Source organism: Mustela lutreola, chromosome 15 (genome assembly GCF_030435805.1).
Source record: "Mustela lutreola isolate mMusLut2 chromosome 15, mMusLut2.pri, whole genome shotgun sequence".
Classification (NCBI taxonomy): domain Eukaryota; kingdom Metazoa; phylum Chordata; class Mammalia; order Carnivora; family Mustelidae; genus Mustela; species Mustela lutreola.
This window is the reverse complement of record NC_081304.1, coordinates 32,510,012-32,527,872: the sequence shown is the minus strand read 5'-3', so window position 1 is coordinate 32,527,872 and position 17,861 is coordinate 32,510,012. Positions and strand designations below refer to the sequence as shown.

General features: G+C 52.1%; 1 protein-coding gene across 1 annotated transcript in view; it reads left to right on the top strand.

Moving 5' to 3' along the window:
- Positions 1-17,861, top strand: part of RNF43 (ring finger protein 43) — a 64,317-nt gene that overhangs the window by 43,620 nt on the left and 2,836 nt on the right. Inside the window, exons 3-9 of the mRNA XM_059147721.1 lie at positions 4,473-4,595; positions 11,570-11,644; positions 11,756-11,887; positions 12,521-12,625; positions 13,732-13,893; positions 14,396-14,498; positions 15,383-16,732. Of these exons, the coding sequence (XP_059003704.1) occupies positions 4,473-4,595; positions 11,570-11,644; positions 11,756-11,887; positions 12,521-12,625; positions 13,732-13,893; positions 14,396-14,498; positions 15,383-16,732 (2,050 nt within the window). The remainder of the gene's footprint in view (positions 1-4,472; positions 4,596-11,569; positions 11,645-11,755; positions 11,888-12,520; positions 12,626-13,731; positions 13,894-14,395; positions 14,499-15,382; positions 16,733-17,861) is intronic.

Sequence of the window (17,861 nt, the reverse complement as noted above, 5' to 3'; positions counted from 1 at the left end):
GTTCTCTGTCTAAAAGAGTCCTTTATGGTTTGTTTCTCTCTCTCTTTCTCATGTAAATTCTTTATATATTTTGGATACCAACCCTCTATCAAGTAGGTCATTTGGAAATATCTTCTCCCATTCTGTAGGTTGCCTTTTAGTTTTGTTGATTGTTTCCCTCACTAAGCAGAAGATTTTTATTTTGATGTAGTCCCAATAGTTTATTTTTTATTTTGTTTCCCTTACCTCAGGAGACAGATCTAGAAAGAAGTTGCTATGGCTGATGTCAAAGAAGTTACTGTCTGTGCTCTTTCCTAGGATTTTTATAATTTTAAGTCTCACAATTAGGTCTATAATGCATTTTGAATTTATTTTTGTGTATGGTATAAGAAAGTGGTCCAGTTTAATTTTTTTGCTGTTCAGTTTTCCTAACACCATTTGTTGACATTCTTTTTCCCGTTGGATATTCCTTCCTGCTTTGTCAAAGATCAACTGACCATATAGTTGCGGGTTCTTTTCTGGGTTTTGTATTCTGATCCATGGACCTTTGTGTCTATTTTTGTGCCAGTACCATACTGCTTTGATGACTACAACTTTGTAGTATAACTTGAAGTCCAAAATTGTGGTACCTCCAACTTTGTTTTTCTTTTTCAAGATTTCTTTGGATATTTGTGGTTCCATACAAATTTTAGGATTGTTTGTTCTAGCTCTGTGAAAAGTGCTGGTGGTATTTTGATATGGATTGCGTTAAATCTGTAGATTGCTGGGGCATCTGAGTGGTTCAGCCAGTGAAGTGTCTGCCTTTGGCTCAGGTCATGATCTCAGGGTCCTGGGATCCAGCCCCATATCAGGCTCCCTGCTTGGTGGGGAGCCTGCTTCTCCCTCACCCTCTGCTCCTTCCCCTGCTTGTGCTCTCTCTCATTCTATCTCTGTCTCAAATAAATGAATAAAATCTTTTAAAAAGGGGCTCCTGGGTGACTCAGTAGTTAAGCATCTGCCTTCAGTTCAGATCATGATCCCAGGGTCCTGGGATTGAGCCCCACATCGGGCTCTCTGCTCAGCAGGAAGCCTGCTTCTCCCTTTCAAACGCCCCCAGCTTGTGTTCCCTCTCTTGGTGTGTCTCTCTCTGTCCAATAAATAAATAAAATCTTAAAAAAAAATCTTTAGAGGCACCTGAGTGGCTCAGCATGACCTCAGCCTCTGCCTTAGGCTCAGGTTATGATCTCAGGGTCGTGGGATCAAGCCCTGCATCAGGCTTTCTGCTGAGCGGGGAGCCTGCTTCCCCCTCTCTCTCTGCCTGCTGCTCTGCCTACTTGTGATCTCTCTCTCTCTCTGTCAAATAAATAAAATTTTAAAAAAAGAAATAAATAAATACTTAAAAAAGAATAAGTGAATCTGTAAATTGCTTTAGGCAGACATTTTAACAGTATTTGTTCTTTTAGTCCATGAGCGAATGTCTTTCTGTTTCTTTGTGTCATCTTCAATTCTTTTGTTAGCATTATAATTTTCAGAATACAGGTCTTTCACATCTTTGGTTAGGTTTATTCCTAGGTATCTTTTGTTTTTGGTGAAATTGTAAATGGGACTGATTTCTTTTTTTATTTTTAAAGATTTTATTTATTTGAGAGAGAGAGAGAGAGAACACAAGCAGGGGCAGAGGGAGAAGCAGGCTCCCCACTGAGCAGGGAGCCCAACATGGGGCTCAATCCCAGGACCCCGAGATCATGACCTGAGCCGAAGGCAGATGCCCAACCAACTGAGCTACCCAGATGCCCCAGATGGGATTGATTTCTTAATTTTTCTTTCTGCCGCTTCATTATTGGTGTATAGAAATGCAACAGATTTCTATACACTGATTTTATATCCTGCGACTTTACTGAATTCATGTATCAGTTCTAGCAGATTTTTTGGTTGAGTCTTTTGGGTTTTCTATATGTATCATGTTATATTCAAACAGTAAAAGTTTGACTTCTTCCTTGCGGGTCACTTAACCACTTAACGCCTCAGTTTCTTCATCTGATGAAGATGGAGACAGTAGTTTCTAGAACAATCATCATCATCACTAGCCTGGACAATGGAGGGTTGACTCTGCGTTCATTTGGAGTTACATGACTCCAGAGGCCGGAGTCAGATAATCTTGTGTGACCTTCACTTCCCTGTGCCTCAAGCTTCATTCTCTTCTTTAGATGGGGATGATCACAGCTACCTCATAGTGAGATAGCATCTAGAGGGCCTGGTATGCAAGAGGCATTGACTAATAGCTAATTTCCTCCCCTCCCCTCCTCCATAACCTTCTCAGGACCAGACAAGTCTGGTGACTCCGACACTAAGTTTTCCTCCTGAATCTCATTGGAGGCATCCTACAATACCGCACCACTTTGTGTACGCTGGTTCCCTCTGCAGAGGTCTGAGGGCAGAGTGGTGATTAAATATTTGCACACCTTTCTCTAAAGACAACTCTTCTCTGAGGTGACCTACCCCCTCAGTTGACCCCCTGGTCCATGAGAGGCATGCTGGAGTTATCTGAAGAAGGCTGACCGTGGGCCGCAGCTGGAGAGCAAGCCAAGGTGGACTCCCATGGCTTCAATCTGTCTCTTGAAGGGGGATCTCCCACCTCTTTGTTCTGTTGGAACAGCTGCCTTCTGCCTCCTGACCACCCCAGACAGTTTTCTGTCATTACCGAGGAACCTTCTCCAGTGCAAACCTTCTCCATCCCTGGGTCTGGAGCTTGCTGACCTTTCCAGCCTAGTCTCCTGCCTGTCCCTCCCCACCAGACTGATTGCTGCAAGTCCCTCTCAGACCCCTGCTGATGTCTGCACCCTGGGCATAGGCTGTACCTCTTCTGCCAGGAATGCATCCTCCCCCTTCCACTGGGCCCAGCGGGTGAGCACCACCTGCTCAGAATCCGAGGGAGTCCTGAAGCCTGCCGCTGTCCTGTAGGCCTTTGCATGAACCTGTCATAACATCACCCTACAGTGTATTTGTAACTTGTCTTCTGAGCTTCTTATTTATTGTTGACTCCCCCACGGATCACACAGGGCCTGGCACCAGGGGGGCCTTCAGTGTTGGTAGAATGAAGAAATGAAGGGATGTTTGGTTGGACAAATGGGCAGACAGAGAGACTAATGGGCCTGAAGTGAGAACAACCCAGGCCCTGGCTGGCCTTTTTCCAGGGTTTGGTAGGGGGATGTGCGTAACATTTCTGCACACTAAACTTCGGTCACCCCAGACTAGTACTCCTTAAATTCTGGGAGCAAGAATAGCAGTCCCATCTCAACACCCCCTGCCCAAAGATGTGTATTCACAAGACTGGAATTCAAAGCTAGGTGGTGTCTGTGTTTGAGAACCCACTATGTTCAGGTAACTGCAGTGACAGTGAGAAGAAGTAGCAGGACAGTGCTCTCAGAAAGTGACTGTGCCCGTTAAGTCCCTCACCAGCATTGTCATCTTCAGAGACAGCCTCATAAATTCAAAATGCTGTCTGGTTCCTCTGATGCTTCTTTCTGGAAGTCCTTTAGACTTCAGCAGCAGCGGACAGGGGAGTAGGCATGCCTCCCTCATGTAGAATCCCCTTTCTTGCCACATACACTGGGTTTCCAAGTGAGATCATACTTTGTCTCACAGCACTCTGGGAAACTTAGACTCACGTGGGCCTTTGAGTCACCTCGCGTATACAGAAGGGCACTCTTGTCCCTCTGCTGGGGGAATCCTTTGGTCTGTCAGCACACATTGGGCCCACTCGCCCCTGAGTCACTGCTCTGCACTGACTGGACTAGGGACACAGGGTCCTAGACTGGCCCCGCCACACCCTCAGGGCAGAGGCGCTGGGCTGGCCCCTCTCTCCTGCATTGCTGCTGAGGACAGGATGAGCCCCTAGAAAGTGTGATGTTTAAGGCTGTAAGCCAAGCCTCACTCTCCCTGCCCGTGCCCGGCTTCATCCCAGGATGGGCCCAGGGCAGGGGCAAAGGGAGCCATTGAGAGGAATGAGGCAGTGCCGAGTGAGAAGACCCAAGCCATATGAGAGCTGGGGATCTCAGAGGACACCCAAGGGATCTCAGGGGATCTCAGGAGGCACTGTTGGCACCCAGCTGCCCTGGGAGAGCATGGAGGGAAGGCAAGGTTCTGAACATGCTGATGTGGGCTCTTAGCTTGGGGTTTTGGAGCAGGTAGAAGAAGTAGGAGGTTAGAGAGGCTGGGGCAGTGTGAGGGCTGTTGGAGTGGCTCTGCAGCAGACTCTTCATGGGGGTTCCCCTTTTGGACACCCTCCTGCCTACCTGCTCCCTGCCTCCGTGTGTTCTTGGCCCTGGCACGCCGGAAATGACAACTGATGGTAACTAGTTTCCTCTGAGCTTCAGATGAGAAGGCCTGCTCTTTCACACCACTAGGAGACCTGCCTTGTCCCTGCCTGGAACAGTGGGCAGGTGCTTGTTTCCTGCCGCTTACTACCTCCCCTTGAGCCTCCCTAACCTCTCCCTCTCTCCCTCTCTCTGCAGTCCCACCCCCTGTACCTGTGCAACGCCAGTGATGACGACAATCTGGAGCCTGGATTCATCAGCATCGTCAAGCTGGAGAGTCCCCAGCGGGCCCCCCGCCCCTGCCTGTCCCTGGCCAGCAAGGTGGGTTCACGCCTGCCCCTACACACGCTCTGAACTTCACCCAGCTCCAGGCCGTGAGAGGCCCCTTTGTTCTCTGTCCCCTTGCTGCCTAGGAGAGATGGACCCAGTTCACTCAGGTTTTCCTAACTCGTGATGGGTCTGAGGGGTGGAAATTCAAGCCTCCGTCCTTTCCCCACCACCCCCTCTACCAGCAGAGCCTGTCATCTAGGGCATGCTGCCTGCCCCATATCCACCCCCATCACCTGGAAGTTCCTAAACCCCTTTCCCTGCCCAGATCAGAGCAAGGAGGGATCAGTTGAAGGGCTTTTCCACCTCTCAGAAATTTTAACAGAGCATATGCAAGAATAGCAGAAACAGATGCCATTGCCTTATCCGTAAGCAGTTCCCATTCTTCCTGCAAGATTGCAAACCAGTGGCTCCACAGTTCCATGGGGCATCGCTGGCCGGAGCTGGTGGCAGCTGCCGCCTCTCCACTGTGCCGGGCTCTCGGGTTTGCCTCGCTCCTCCCTGGCCTGCTACTTCCAAGGCCCTGTGAACGTGTGCATTTGTGATTCCTGCTCTAATATTAGTTACCGTTCCCTGTGCGCTGACCGTGGGCCGGGTGGGACAGATTCTTTATGTATCATCTTGTTTACTTTGCACAACAGTCAGGAAAGCTAGACATTTTTATTCTCTATTTGACGTATGAGACAAGTGAGGGTCAGAAAACTGAAATAACTGGGGCACCTGGCTGGTGCAGTCAGTGGAGCGTGCGACTCTTCATCTCAGGGCTGTGAGTTCAAGCTCCACCTTGGGTGTAGAGAGTATTAAAAAAATAAAGAAAGAAACTTAAAAAAAAATAGAACAAGAAAAAACTAAGTAACTTGCTAGGGTTACAGAGCTAGGAAGGGGTGGAGCTGTGATTTGAACTGAGCCTTGTCTGCTTCCCAAACCTGGGCTTTTAATCTCCTTGAGCTGTTGCCTCCCATTCTGGCCGGGAACACTGAATGCATATGAGAAGATTCTCATGGTGACCTAAGCCAGAGATTAGTTACATTCTATGCAAGTGAGTAAGGTCAGCTTAGAGGAAGGGGTCCCGATGGGGTAAAAAGAGGAAACTTCCGGTCCCAGCCCCTGTGCCTGCTCATTGTGCCTGGGCCCAGATTCCCCTAGGGGTTTCCTGATCCTCCTGAGGCCTGCTTCCTGAGCCAGGAGTCTCAAGGAAACAGCCTGGGTTCTTCCATGAGCCCACGGAGGGGACAGGGATGTGGGCAGGATTCAAAAGTGGCCCCACACGTGGGTGAAGCTGCTCTGCCAGGCTGGCCACACCAGTGCAGAAGGGGGCCGGGGGAGGATGTGGGAAATGGGGGACCAGGACACACCTGAAAGGGGGAGAGCATGGTTTCAGTGCAAGACTGTGTGGGTCTTGGGGCATCTGGGTACCTCGGTTGGTTAAGTGGCCGATTCTTGGTTTCAGCTCAGGTCATGATCTTGGGGTGGTGAGCTCAAGCCCCACGTGGAGCCCCCCCTTTGTTAGGCTCGGCACTTAGTGGGGAATCTGCTTCAGGATTATCTCTCTCCCTCTGCCTCTCTTTCAAAAAATAAGTAAATCTTTAAAAAAAAGAAGAAGAAGAAGAAGAAGAAGAAGAAGAAGAAGAAGAAGAAGAAGAAAAAGACTTTGTGGGTCTTTAACAGCAGCAGAATTTTGGTAGCAGAAGCTACCCTGTTTCTGGCTATTCCATCTCCCTTGCTTTACAGAATATGGGCAAATGTCATTCATTTATTCATTTGGTAGATGAGTACCTAGTGTTTGGTAGTATGAACGTGAGGGCAGAGAGAGAGAGAGAGAGAGAGAGCATGTGTGTGTGTGTTTGTGTGAGAGAGAGAGAGATGCAGGTGTGGGAGGAGAGAAAAGGAAAGAAGGCCTCAGAGAAGCGCCACTCTTCTTCTAAAGCGGGGTATGATCTCCCATACTGTGAACACTGGGCCACGTCAGGACGCCATCCACACGGAAGGTTTCCTTCTCCCCCTGGGAGGATCGCACTCCTGCGGGAGAACTGAGGCACGTGTGCAGAGGCTAGGAAACAGGGAACACGAGGGGAGTGCTCTTTGAGGCACTTAACCTTATTGTGCCTTTGTTTCCTCTGCCATAAAATGGGGCTTTTATTTTCTACCCCAGTGATCATTGTGAGGATAAAAATGATGTATGTCAAGTACCAAATGGTGCCTGAGCTAAAACAAACACAGAAACAAAAAACCATTAGGGGTTTAGAAGAAGTGCCTTGGCCCAACCCTGGGACCTGCTTTTCTTCCACAGCTTTGGCAGTTGCCGATCAGGCTTCCTCCCCTGCACCCGCTCCGCAGCTGCTTCACACAGGGCTTCTCCTCTCCCTCATCTCTGTGGGCGCGCTCTAGCCCCACGTTCTCCAGCGGGGCAGGTCCAAGGCTTCCCTTACACCTCATCCTTTGGCCTCACCAAGCAGCTCCTACCTAGGGCCCCCTGGCCCAAAGGAGGTCTGTGAAGGTAGGAATGGAGGTGTCTGAGCTACTTCCAAGATTTATAAGTCCCACAAACTTAACTAAAATATTTATTTTTTGCTTTTGGTTACAAGTTATCTCATAGGAAAATGAATTATGCATAACAAATGCAGTTAGTTTGGTAAACATTTAAAAAAATATGGCTTGGGGTGCCTGGTTAAGCCCCTGCCTTCCGTCAGTTAAGCATCTGCCTTCAGCTCAGGTCATGATCCTGGGGTTCTGGGATGGAGCCCCTCATTGGGCTCCCTGCTCAGCGGGAAGTCTGCTTCTCCCTCTCCCTCTGCCACTTCCCCTGCTGCTTCTCTCTCTCTCGCTCTCACACTACCTCTAATAAATAAATAAAACCTTTAAAGAAAATTAAAAAAATAAAAAATATATGGCTCATGGGCGGCATAGGGAAAAGGTGGGTTTTAGCGATAAAAGTTTGAGAACTGCTGATTTCCATCAGATCTGCTCTGGAATACGGATTAGCCTTAGTGCTTTCGTCACCATCGACAGAGCTGGGGGTCTTGACGCGACAGCCCTGGGCCTGAAGCCCGGCATGTCCACTGCCCCTCAGTGTGACCTGGACACTTTAGCTCACCTCTCTGGGCCTCTTGTTTCCTCATTCGTAGACGGGAAATAATAATGGAACTTACATCAGAAAGTAATTGTGAAGATTTCATGGGACAGTGCAGATGGAGGCTCTCAGCCCCCTGCCGAGCACACAGGAACCACTCAGTGATCGCAGTTATCACTATTGTCATCACTGGGACCTTCATCCCATGCTTTCAGAGTTAACAAGATTGGTTTTTTTCTTTTATTGGTACTTCCTCTTGATCCTCTCTGAAACCCTCACCATAATTTTTCTGGACTCTTCAGTTCCTGTCACTGCCACCCCCTCCCCCTATCTAGTCATCCAAATTGGTTTCTGTTTCTCTGTGAGCAACTCCACAGCCATCCTTGTGATTACACAGGCCCCAATCACGTCATGCCTGGACTAGAGCAGTGGCCTTTTTCCTGGTGGAAGACAGCAAGGCCCCGCCTCTCCTACCACAGAGACCACGACCTGGTAACTAGGCCCTAGGAAGACTGAAGTCCGGAGTGGGAATCCTGCCTCCATTGCTTATCATCTTTGTGATCCTGGGCAAGTTGTTTGGTCTCTCTGAGCCTCAGTTTCTTCAGATCAAAACTGATGACTGTCTTGTAGAGTTGTGAGGAGTAAATGAAATCATGTACCCAAAGCATGTAGTGATAGCTGATATGACAATAACTAATACTTCAGGGACACTGACTATGTCTGAGGTACTACTGTAAGGTTTTATGTGGATTAATTTATATAGTCTGCAAAACAACCCTGTGAAGTAGGTCCTATTATTATCCCCAGTTTACAGAAAGGAAAACTGAGGCATACAGCAGTTAAGTGACATGCTCAAAGTCTCACAGATAACAGTCAGTAGGAAATTTCGGACTTAAACCTGAGCAATCTGGGCAGAGTGGGTCTCAATAAAGGTTATATCCTTTCTATTTCCTCCTACCCTTGATTTCAAGCCCAGATGAATTCCACCTCTTCTACTGGATCTTTCCTGATTGGCCCAGCCCAGGTAGCCCATTAGGGGCAGAAATCCCTTGCTTCTGGCATGCTGCCAGGGTCTCTGTCTGTGCTTTACACACCAGTTTTCATGGAGACGCTTTGTGGGGAGGGGGAAACCAAGGCTCTTTCCTAACTCCACCCCCATCCTCAAACTCAGCTCAATTTACTGTGTATTGTGTCAGATTGTGTGTGTGTGTGTGTGTGTGTGTGTGTGTGTGTGTATGTATGTGTCTCGGGGTCGGGGGTGGAGGGAAGGGCTTTCTGCAGTGAAAAAAGATCTGGGCACTACCAGTTTATTTCATTCATTTGTATTCTAGAACGTTATCAGCATTGTATTATGTATATGCCTTGTCTCTACAACTAGAAGATGAGTTGTTCTAGAAGGCCTGGCCTTCCCTGGCTTGGTGCCCTAGGCACAGTAGGTACTCAGTCAGTCATTGATGAGGAGGAGATGACAGAGACTTGCCTCTGTGTCTGGAGAGGAAATCTACAGCCCAGAGAGGCACAGAGGGTCGTGTGCAATTCCTGCAGGGTCCTGATTCCAGGGGCTAGAGGCCGCGGGCAGCCAGCAAGGGGGCTGGCTGACTCTTCGCAGCTCCCAAAGAGATCCCTGTGTTGTTTTTCTGGAGCCCCGTATTTCCATGCAGAGGGCCTACCCACCCTCTCTACCTTCCAGATTCCAGTCTCCCAAGAAGTACTCCTTTCGTTTGCTCTCCCACTTTCGGGGTGCAGGTGTTCTGGAGGGAAGCATGGACAGCCCCAGAGTTGGCTGCCATCTGGCCCCAAGCCTTGCTTTTTGATTCCTAGAACTCTGGACACAGGTACCCACTGCCTGAAAGTCCTGTTTGTTTCCCCTGTTGGCCAGTACGCTCTCTTTGATCTCTTTTACAGCTTCGTAATTATGGGCTATAATGGGCTGGGGTGTTTGAACATCAGGGTAATTACTTTCCACTCTTCCTACCCCAATCCTTCAAAGAGGGGGACAGTGGGGAAAGTAAGAAATTCTCTGGAGAAGGAAGGCTGTGCCCTTCCCTCATGCTCTTCCCGGCCTGGGCTAGGTATAGGGTCTCAGTCAGGGCATGAGAAACATGAGGCCTTGGCAGTATGTGGGATCCAGGAGTCTCAATTGTTTCACTAGTGGGGTGACACGCCCCCCCATGCCTTGGCCAAGGACATTAGCAGTGGAAGCCCCTCTCCTTGTCCTCTGGGGCTGCTCCCGGACCCTGGCTTGGGCATTTCTGAAGAGTGGAGATCTTCTCTTTGCCTGGGGTCCTCTAGTTGGGCTGGACTTCTTGGGAGTAAGTGAGCAGGAGGACACGGAAGGCTCAGACCTCTCAATTTCTTCTGCAGTTTCATTCCGGAGTCCTGTAAATTTCCAGTCGGTTAGACTGTGGAGCCTGAGCCTGGGCTGGGCCAGGGTGCTGCTAGTCCAGTCCCAGGACTTAGCAGCTTGCGGGGAGGGAGGAAGGGAGGGAGAAAGGGGGAAAGTTACCCTCCTGACCCATTATGGGCCCCCACTTGAGTGTCTCCACCACTTTCCAGGGCTTCCCCGCTTATAAGCTGCCAGTTCTGAGGGGCCCCGGTCCCTGCTGCCTCCTGGGGAGTGAGGAGCAGGGGCGAAGAGTGAGGAGCAGGGGCGAGGAGCCGCTCCCCACTCCCCGCTCCCCGCTCCCGGCTCTGGGCCTGCCAGGCAGGAGACCTGCCTGGACAGGCTCTCCCCAGGGAAAGAAAGCAGAGATCAAAGGCCTGAGCGTGTGAGTGAGCCCCAGCACTGGCTCCTCAGCCTGCCACTGGGGCTGGCAGAGGGATTAACTCCTTCTGTGCCTGCAGCTCAGCCCCAGAGACTCAGCAGGCCCCTGGGGGCACAAGGTCCCAGCCTGATACCCTTCCAAGATGAGCCTTGGCTTTGGGGAGAAAAGCTGGTGAGTGGCGGTGCTGGGCAGGGCAGCCCAACGCCAAGTCACGGCAGTATCTGTCCTGCTCCTTTGCCCTTGTGTCTCCACCCACCCCTTGCCCTTATCTTTCTTCTCTTCCCCACACCCAGAGCTGCTAGATTTTTGCCTTTTTACTCTTTTTGGCTCTACTCCGTTCTGCCTGGCTGCCTGGCTAGATTCTGCTGCCCCAAGCCTGCACGCACAGTTGTGCTCTTGTGGGAACAGCCCCTCGGGTCCCTCCCCACCAAATCTCCAGTGCCACCTCAGGGATAAACCCTGGATGGGGACCCCATTAAGTCCTTGAACTGGAGCCAGGAAACGTGTCAGCAAACACGTTTGTGTGTCTGGGAGTGTGGCTGGGAGAGAGACACCAAGAGATAGGCTGAGCCTGGGGCTCTGCCACAGAGACCTTGGGTGGCAGCAGGGTCCCAGGCCTTTGGGGGATGCCCACAAACTCCTCTTGGCAGGCAGGGTGGGACCGTGGAAAGCCCAGCTCTAAAAGGAGCCATCTTCTCTCCCCTTCTCCCTCTCTGTACTGGGGACTGGTCACCCTTCCCCACTCCCTGGGGGTGCTGGTCATTCCCTGCTTTCTGTTATCCCAGCTCTTAGTGAAGGCAGACTTGGGGTACTCTGAGAGCAGGGAGATGTCTTATTTGTCCTTAGCTCCAGAGCCTAGTCTACTACCTGGCACAACTAAATTCTTGTTAAGGGTTTATTTGATTACAAAAGTTAGGACTGAATGTTGTCCTTGAAGGCAGTGGGAGCTGGGTGAGCTCCTTGCAGGACAGGATCCTAGTCCCACTGCCACTTTGCAAGTGTTATAAGGAATGTGCAGAGGTACGGTGTGCGCGATGCCCGAGGAAGGGATACCGGTGGGAGGGGGAGGCCAGGGCCTGGGTGGGCTGTGTCCTGTTCTGACTGAGGGGGACCACTGTTGTGTGTTTCTGCAGGCCCGGATGGCAGGGGAGCGAGGAGCCAGCGCTGTCCTTTTTGATATCACGGAGGATCGAGCTGCTGCTGAGCAGGTACTCAGGGACACTGGGGTGTTTGAGGGGGCTGGATGGAGGGAGATCAAGTTGCCTGGGGAAAGACAAGTGAAGACACAGCAGCCCTTGTGGGTACTCTTTCTCCTGCAGTTGCAGCAGCCCCTGGGGCTGACGTGGCCGGTGGTGTTGATCTGGGGTAAGGACGCCGAGAAGCTGATGGAGTTTGTGTACAAAAACCGAAAGGCCCATGTTAGGATTGAGCTGAAGGAGCCCCCAACCTGGGTAAGCACGCCAGATCTCCAGCCCCTGCCCTGGCACCCATTCTCACCTCCATTTCTTCCTGTGGCAACTCCCATCAAAAGCCCTTACACTCCTGGAGCCAAAGAGAATTCTGAAATCTTAACCCTTCATCTTCACACACCAGCTGTGTGCTTCTGGACACGTTTCTTGCCCCTCTGGGCTTCATCTGCAGAATGAGAAGATTAGGCCGCTGAGTTCTAAAGTTGTTTTCAGCTGCGTGGTTTCCCAGCACAGAGAAGCAGAGCCAGACTGATACCCTAGCCCCCAGCCCCTGATCCCTGGCTGGTGTCTCTCCACCAATTGGAAATCTCACCCAGGGTGTCACTGGGAGGCTGCCACTCTGCAGGGGGGTCCCTTTCCTCTTTCTCCCAAGCAGATGGGTCTTCAGAGAGTACCTCTCCCAGGGAATATCTGGAGGGCCCTCTCCTATGCATGCCCGTGGGCAGAGAGGGACCACTTGGCACCCCCTGCAGGTTCCTCCCTACCTCCTCCCTGCTGCTAGAAGACTCAAGGGGACCTCTGGCTCTCTGCCTCCCAGGCACCTGAGCTTCTCCCAGATGGTGGCCCACCTCCTTCCAGAAGTATGACTCTCTCCATCTCTGCTCACTTCCCCAGCCAGATTATGACGTGTGGATCCTCCTGACAGTGGTGGGCACCATCTTTGTGGTCATCCTGGCTTCCGTGCTTCGCCTCCGGTGCCGCCCCCGCCACAGCCGGCCGGTGAGCTGGGGTGGGGGGCACTGGGGAGGGGGGGGAGGGGGGCTTGTTCCTGTGAGGGGGAGGATAAAGGAGTGGGAAGGGAAAAGGGGAGGAAAGAAGGTGCCCTTAGGCTCTTGAAATCATTTACATCTAAATACTGTGGCCTCTGACTTGTAGAGCCCCTCCTTGGAGGTTTGCCCGTTCATTTATTTTCAGCAAATAGAGCTCCTGGAGGGGGCCTGGCACCGGGTTCCAGGTGTTGGCCAGAGCAGGGTAAACAAAAAGACAGAAGATCCCTTCCCTCAGGGAGCTTTCATTCTAATGGGAAGAGATAGACCATAAGCAAATAAATAAACTATGTGGTATATTTGGATGGTGGTATGTGCCAGAGAGAAAAGTAAAATAGAAGAGGGAAGAGGGAATGTAAAGGGAACGGGTTCATTTTTAAAAAGCGAAGCCAGAGAAAGTTTCACTGGGGGGATGGCATTTACAGGAAAGACCCGATGTGGGTGAGGAGGTCGCCTGTGGAGGTGTTTGGGGAGAGCATGATGGGACAGAGAGCCCAGTACAGGCAAAGGCCTTGAGGCAGAAGTGTGCCCAGTATGTCTGAGGAACAGCCAGGGGGCCAGGAGGCTGGAGTAGAGCGAGTGAGGGGTGAGGACGGGGGTTTGCTGGACTGCGGAAGCCATTGACAGGACAGTGGTTTTCACTCCGGGTGAGGTGGGAGATACGAGATTTTGAGCAGAACCAGTACCAGGATCTGAATTAAGGTTTTAAAGCAGGGAAGGATGGGTGTGTGGTTGGGGGGGTAATGGGATTAGGAATGCCATTTGATGGGCCTATTAGATATCCAAATTAAGATATCAGGCAAGCAGTGGGATGAAAAACTTCTCTTCCAGCCCATCAAGGAAAGGAAGACTTGGTGGTATGAATGGGACCGGGGTAGGAAGGCTTGACTGGCTTGGCAGAGCCGTGTAAGAGCTCAAAGGGGACAGACACCTAGGGATAGTCACTGGGCTGTGTGGTCTCGCTGGGTGACTGGGAACCCAGTATAGTCCCGGGGTGAGGGACAAGGAACCCTTGGGCAAGGAGACTTGCCCTAGTCTGAGCCCCAGCCCTCTTCCCAGGATCCCCTTCAACAGCGAACTGCCTGGGCCATCAGCCAGCTGGCCACCAGGAGGTACCGGGCCAGCTGCGGGAGGGCTCGGGCTGAGTGGCCAGACTCGAGCAGCACCTGTAGCTCAGCCCCCGTGTGTGCCATCTGCCTGGAGGAGTTCTCTGAGGGCCAGGTAAGGCGGGCCTTGAGCTTGCCCTTTGTGACGTGACTGGGTCAGGGAGGGACGCTTGCACAGGAGGCTGGGCAGGGCACTGAAGGCTGCTTCCCTGGTTGCATCTGTGCCCTGTGTATCTTGCATGAAGCAGAGGGAGGGAACAGCCCTGGTCTCTGGCTCTTTCCCTGGTCTTCTAGGGACGGAGAGCTAGGCCTTGTTTGGTGTGGCCACGTGCCAGGCTTTGCAGTGGGTGCTTCAGAGCCATGATCTTGTGTCAGCCGCATGATAATGCCCGGTGGGGGTAGATTTTCTTTTTATCCTCATTTTAGAAAAGAAAACTGTTAAGGAACTTGCCCAAGGTAATGCAGCCAAGTGGCAAGAGTCAGGTTGACCTGATGCCAAAGCCCTTACCATTTCTAGGCTACTATGGTATTTTACAAGGTCACAGCAAGAAGGGGAGGCCCCATTTTACTGCTGCAGCTACAGGTAACTTTGGTTTGGACCCCCTTGTGTTCCACAGGAGCTACGGGTCATTTCCTGCCTCCATGAGTTCCATCGTGTGTGTGTGGACCCCTGGCTCCATCAGCACCGGACTTGCCCTCTCTGCATGTTCAACATCGTAGGTAGGAGGTGGGCTGTGCACTCCGCTGTGTGCTGGGGCAGGGGGGTGGGTCTGGGATGAGGCTGCCCTCCAACGGAGTGTGTTGCCTTGAAGCTGAGGGGAATGCCGGTCTCCCTTAACAGTTCTTCAGGCTGTGCACGGCTCAAGGGTACTTCCTATGAAGGGGGACAAACCACAGTTCACATTGTAGACTTCTTTGTTACTTTAAAAATCTTTTTTTTTAAAAAAGATTTTATTTATTGATTGATTGATTTGTCAGAGAGAGAGAGAGAGAGAATGCGAGTGCACAAGTAGGCAGAGCAGCAGGCAGAGGCAGAGAGAGAAGCAGGCTCCCTGCTGAGCAAGGAGCCTGATGTGGAGCTCAATCCCAGGACCCTGGGATCATGATCTGAGCCGAAGGCAGTGGCTTAACCGACTGAGCCACCCAGGCGTCCCTAAAAATCGTATTTTTATGACAACTTTGTTGATTCCAAATCTGGGTGGTTTGTGTATTTATAATTCTGAGTTTCTGGCAATAAGGTATCTTATTCTAACAAAACCAGGATAGTATGGAAATTTCCTGAAAGATGAAAGTAAAGTATCTTGAGGAAAGAGAGCCTTTTTCTAATTTACCCAAAGTATGCTACAGGGCAGTGGTGGCCCTGAGTGAAAAGGCCCCAAATGGGCTGGTGGGAGGAGTGGGGATGGACATACAGAGTGGAGCCCCCAGGGAGAGAGACTGGCTGGAAGGAGCCAGGGCGTCCCAGGGCACAGGCAGATTGGGAATGTCCTTGGTCCCTCAACTCTGACTGAACATGCAGCTACGTGGGCTTGAATGGGGTCGCTGCAGCCACACTCCATCAATTGATGGAGTCAAACAACCGTGCTCTTGGTTCTTTCTTCCAGAGGGAGATTCATTTTCTCAGTCCCTGGGACCTTCTCGCTCTTACCAGGAACCAGGCCGGAGACTGCACCTCATTCGCCAGCATCCTGGCCATGCACACTACCACCTGCCTGCTGCCTATGTGCTAGGCCCTTCCCGGGGTGCAGTGGCTCGGCCCCCACGACCTGGCCCCTTCCTAACCTCCCAGGAGCCAGGCACAGCCCCCCGGCACCACCGCGTCCCCAGAGCCACACACCCCAGGGCTCCGGGTGAGCAGCAACGCCTGGCAGTGGCCCAGCACCCCTACGCGCAGGGCTGGGGGCTGAGCCCGCTCCGACGCACGTCGCAGCACCCCTCGGTGTGCCCAGCACCCGCACGCCGGGCCAGGCCTCACGACAGCAGCGGCTCTGGAGAGAGCTACCGCACCGAGCGCAGTGGCTACATGGCCGACGGGCCCGCCAGTGACTCTAGCTCGGGGCCCTGCCACGGCTCCTCTAGTGACTCAGTGGTCAACTGCACAGACATCAGTCTGCAGGGCATTCATGGCAGCAGCTCTACCTTCCGCAGCTCCCTGAGCAGTGACTTTGACCCCTTGGTGTACTGCAGCCCAGAAGGGGAGCCCCGGGGAGAGGAGACACGGCCCTGCATGACCTCCCGGCCCCGGTCTTTGGACTCCGTGGTGCCCACAGGGGAAAGCCAGGTTTCCAGCCACGTCCACTACCACCGCCACCGGCACCACCACTACAAAAAGCGCTTCCAGTGGCATGGCCGGAAGCCTGGCCCAGAAACTGGGGTCCCCCAGGCCAGGCCTGCCATTGCTCAGACACAGCCCCAGCCAGAGCCGCCTTCCCCTGATCAGCAGGTTGCCAGATCCAACCTAACTGCCCCTTCAGGGCAGCTCCCCAACCCACAACGGCCCAGGGCCCTCCCGGAGGCAGCCCCGGGCTCAGCTGATGCCGCCAGCCCCAGCCCCAGCAGCCTCTTCCATTTGCAGAAATCCAGCCTCCCCGTTCGACACCCACAGAGGAAAAGGCGGGGGGGCCTCTCAGAGCCCACCCCTGCCGCTCAGCCCCAGGACTTAATGGCACACCCAGCTTGCCAGATTTTTCCCCATTATGGTACCAGCTTGGCATACCCTTGGTCCCCGGAGGCCCACCCGTTGATCTTTGGGCCTCCGGGCCTGGACGGGAGGCTGCTGCCAGAAAGCCCAGGCCCTTGTTACTCAAGTTCACAGCCAGTGTGGTTGTGTCTGACTCCACGCCAGTCCCTAGGACCGCACCCACCTGGAGAGGGGCCTTCTGAATGGAGTTCTGGCACCCCAGAGGGCAGGCCATGCCCTTACCCTCACTGCCAGCTGCCGCCAGCCCAGCCTGGTGAGTTTTCAGGGGAAGAGGGTGTGGTGAGGAGCGGATACCCGGAGGTTTCTGCAGGATGGGGGAAGTCAGCCAACAAGGGGGTTGACAGCAGCTGAGAAGGGTGCAGTGGGGTAACATTCAAAATCCTGAACAGCAGGCATAGCGCAGGATGCTGGCCGAGGTACTCTGACTCTGCCAGGTGTTGGTCCTTTGGTTGCCAGAGCAGAGGGCGGTCTCGGGGGAAGCGCTAGCGTGGAGGAAACATCAGATAGCACTTGCGGCGGTTTGAGGCAACAACTCAAATTTAAGTGTTTCAATATTGTAATAATTAGTCAAGCTTTAAAGATTATCAGCTTTAAAGATTTATTTATTTGAGAAGGGGAGCAGGGAGGGGCAGAGGGAGAGAATGTTTAAGCAGACTCCCTGCTGAGCGTGGAGTCTCACATGGGGCTTGATCCCACCACCCCAAGATCATGAGCCAAGCAGAAGCCAAGAGTCAGGGGCTTCACTGACCAAGCCACTCAGGCATCCCCAGTTACAAGCTTTAGATAACAAAGAAGGCCAAGAAGTGTTCATTGCTCTTGAGGGACAGCATGGAGAAGTACTTACTGATAGCTGTAATCCCAGCCAATGTGAGGTCTTGGAGGGGAAATAATTGCAGTTATCTGTAACACTAGGCCATATGAGAAGAGCTATGGAAATTATTTTTTAAAAAAGCGGGGGGGGGGGGGGAAGAAAAGAAAAAAAATCATGGGTGGTTCCCAGCAACCCTGGGGGTCCTTAGGTTTTCTCCTCTCCCCCTGGGGTAAAAGAACAACTAAGGCTTCCCTTCTGAGCACCCTTGTTAATAAGACCAACCTTATTCTCCTGGGGCTCAGGGCATCCCTGATAATTGTATTACAGCCAGTACTGATAATGTAAATCCTCCATTTAAATGTGGTGTTTATTTGCTCAAATCCCTCTTCCTTCTCCAGAGCAGCCTCCCCAGTTTTTCCCCCATCTTCTCCCATAGTTTGGATGACACAGCTCTTTGCTTACAGCTCTCCCTAGGTACCCCAAAAGGGAACCCAAAGGTCCTGAAATATAAGACCTCTCAGTCTAGGAACCCTACAGTCAAGTTATCATTCATTCATTCATTTCTTCCCTC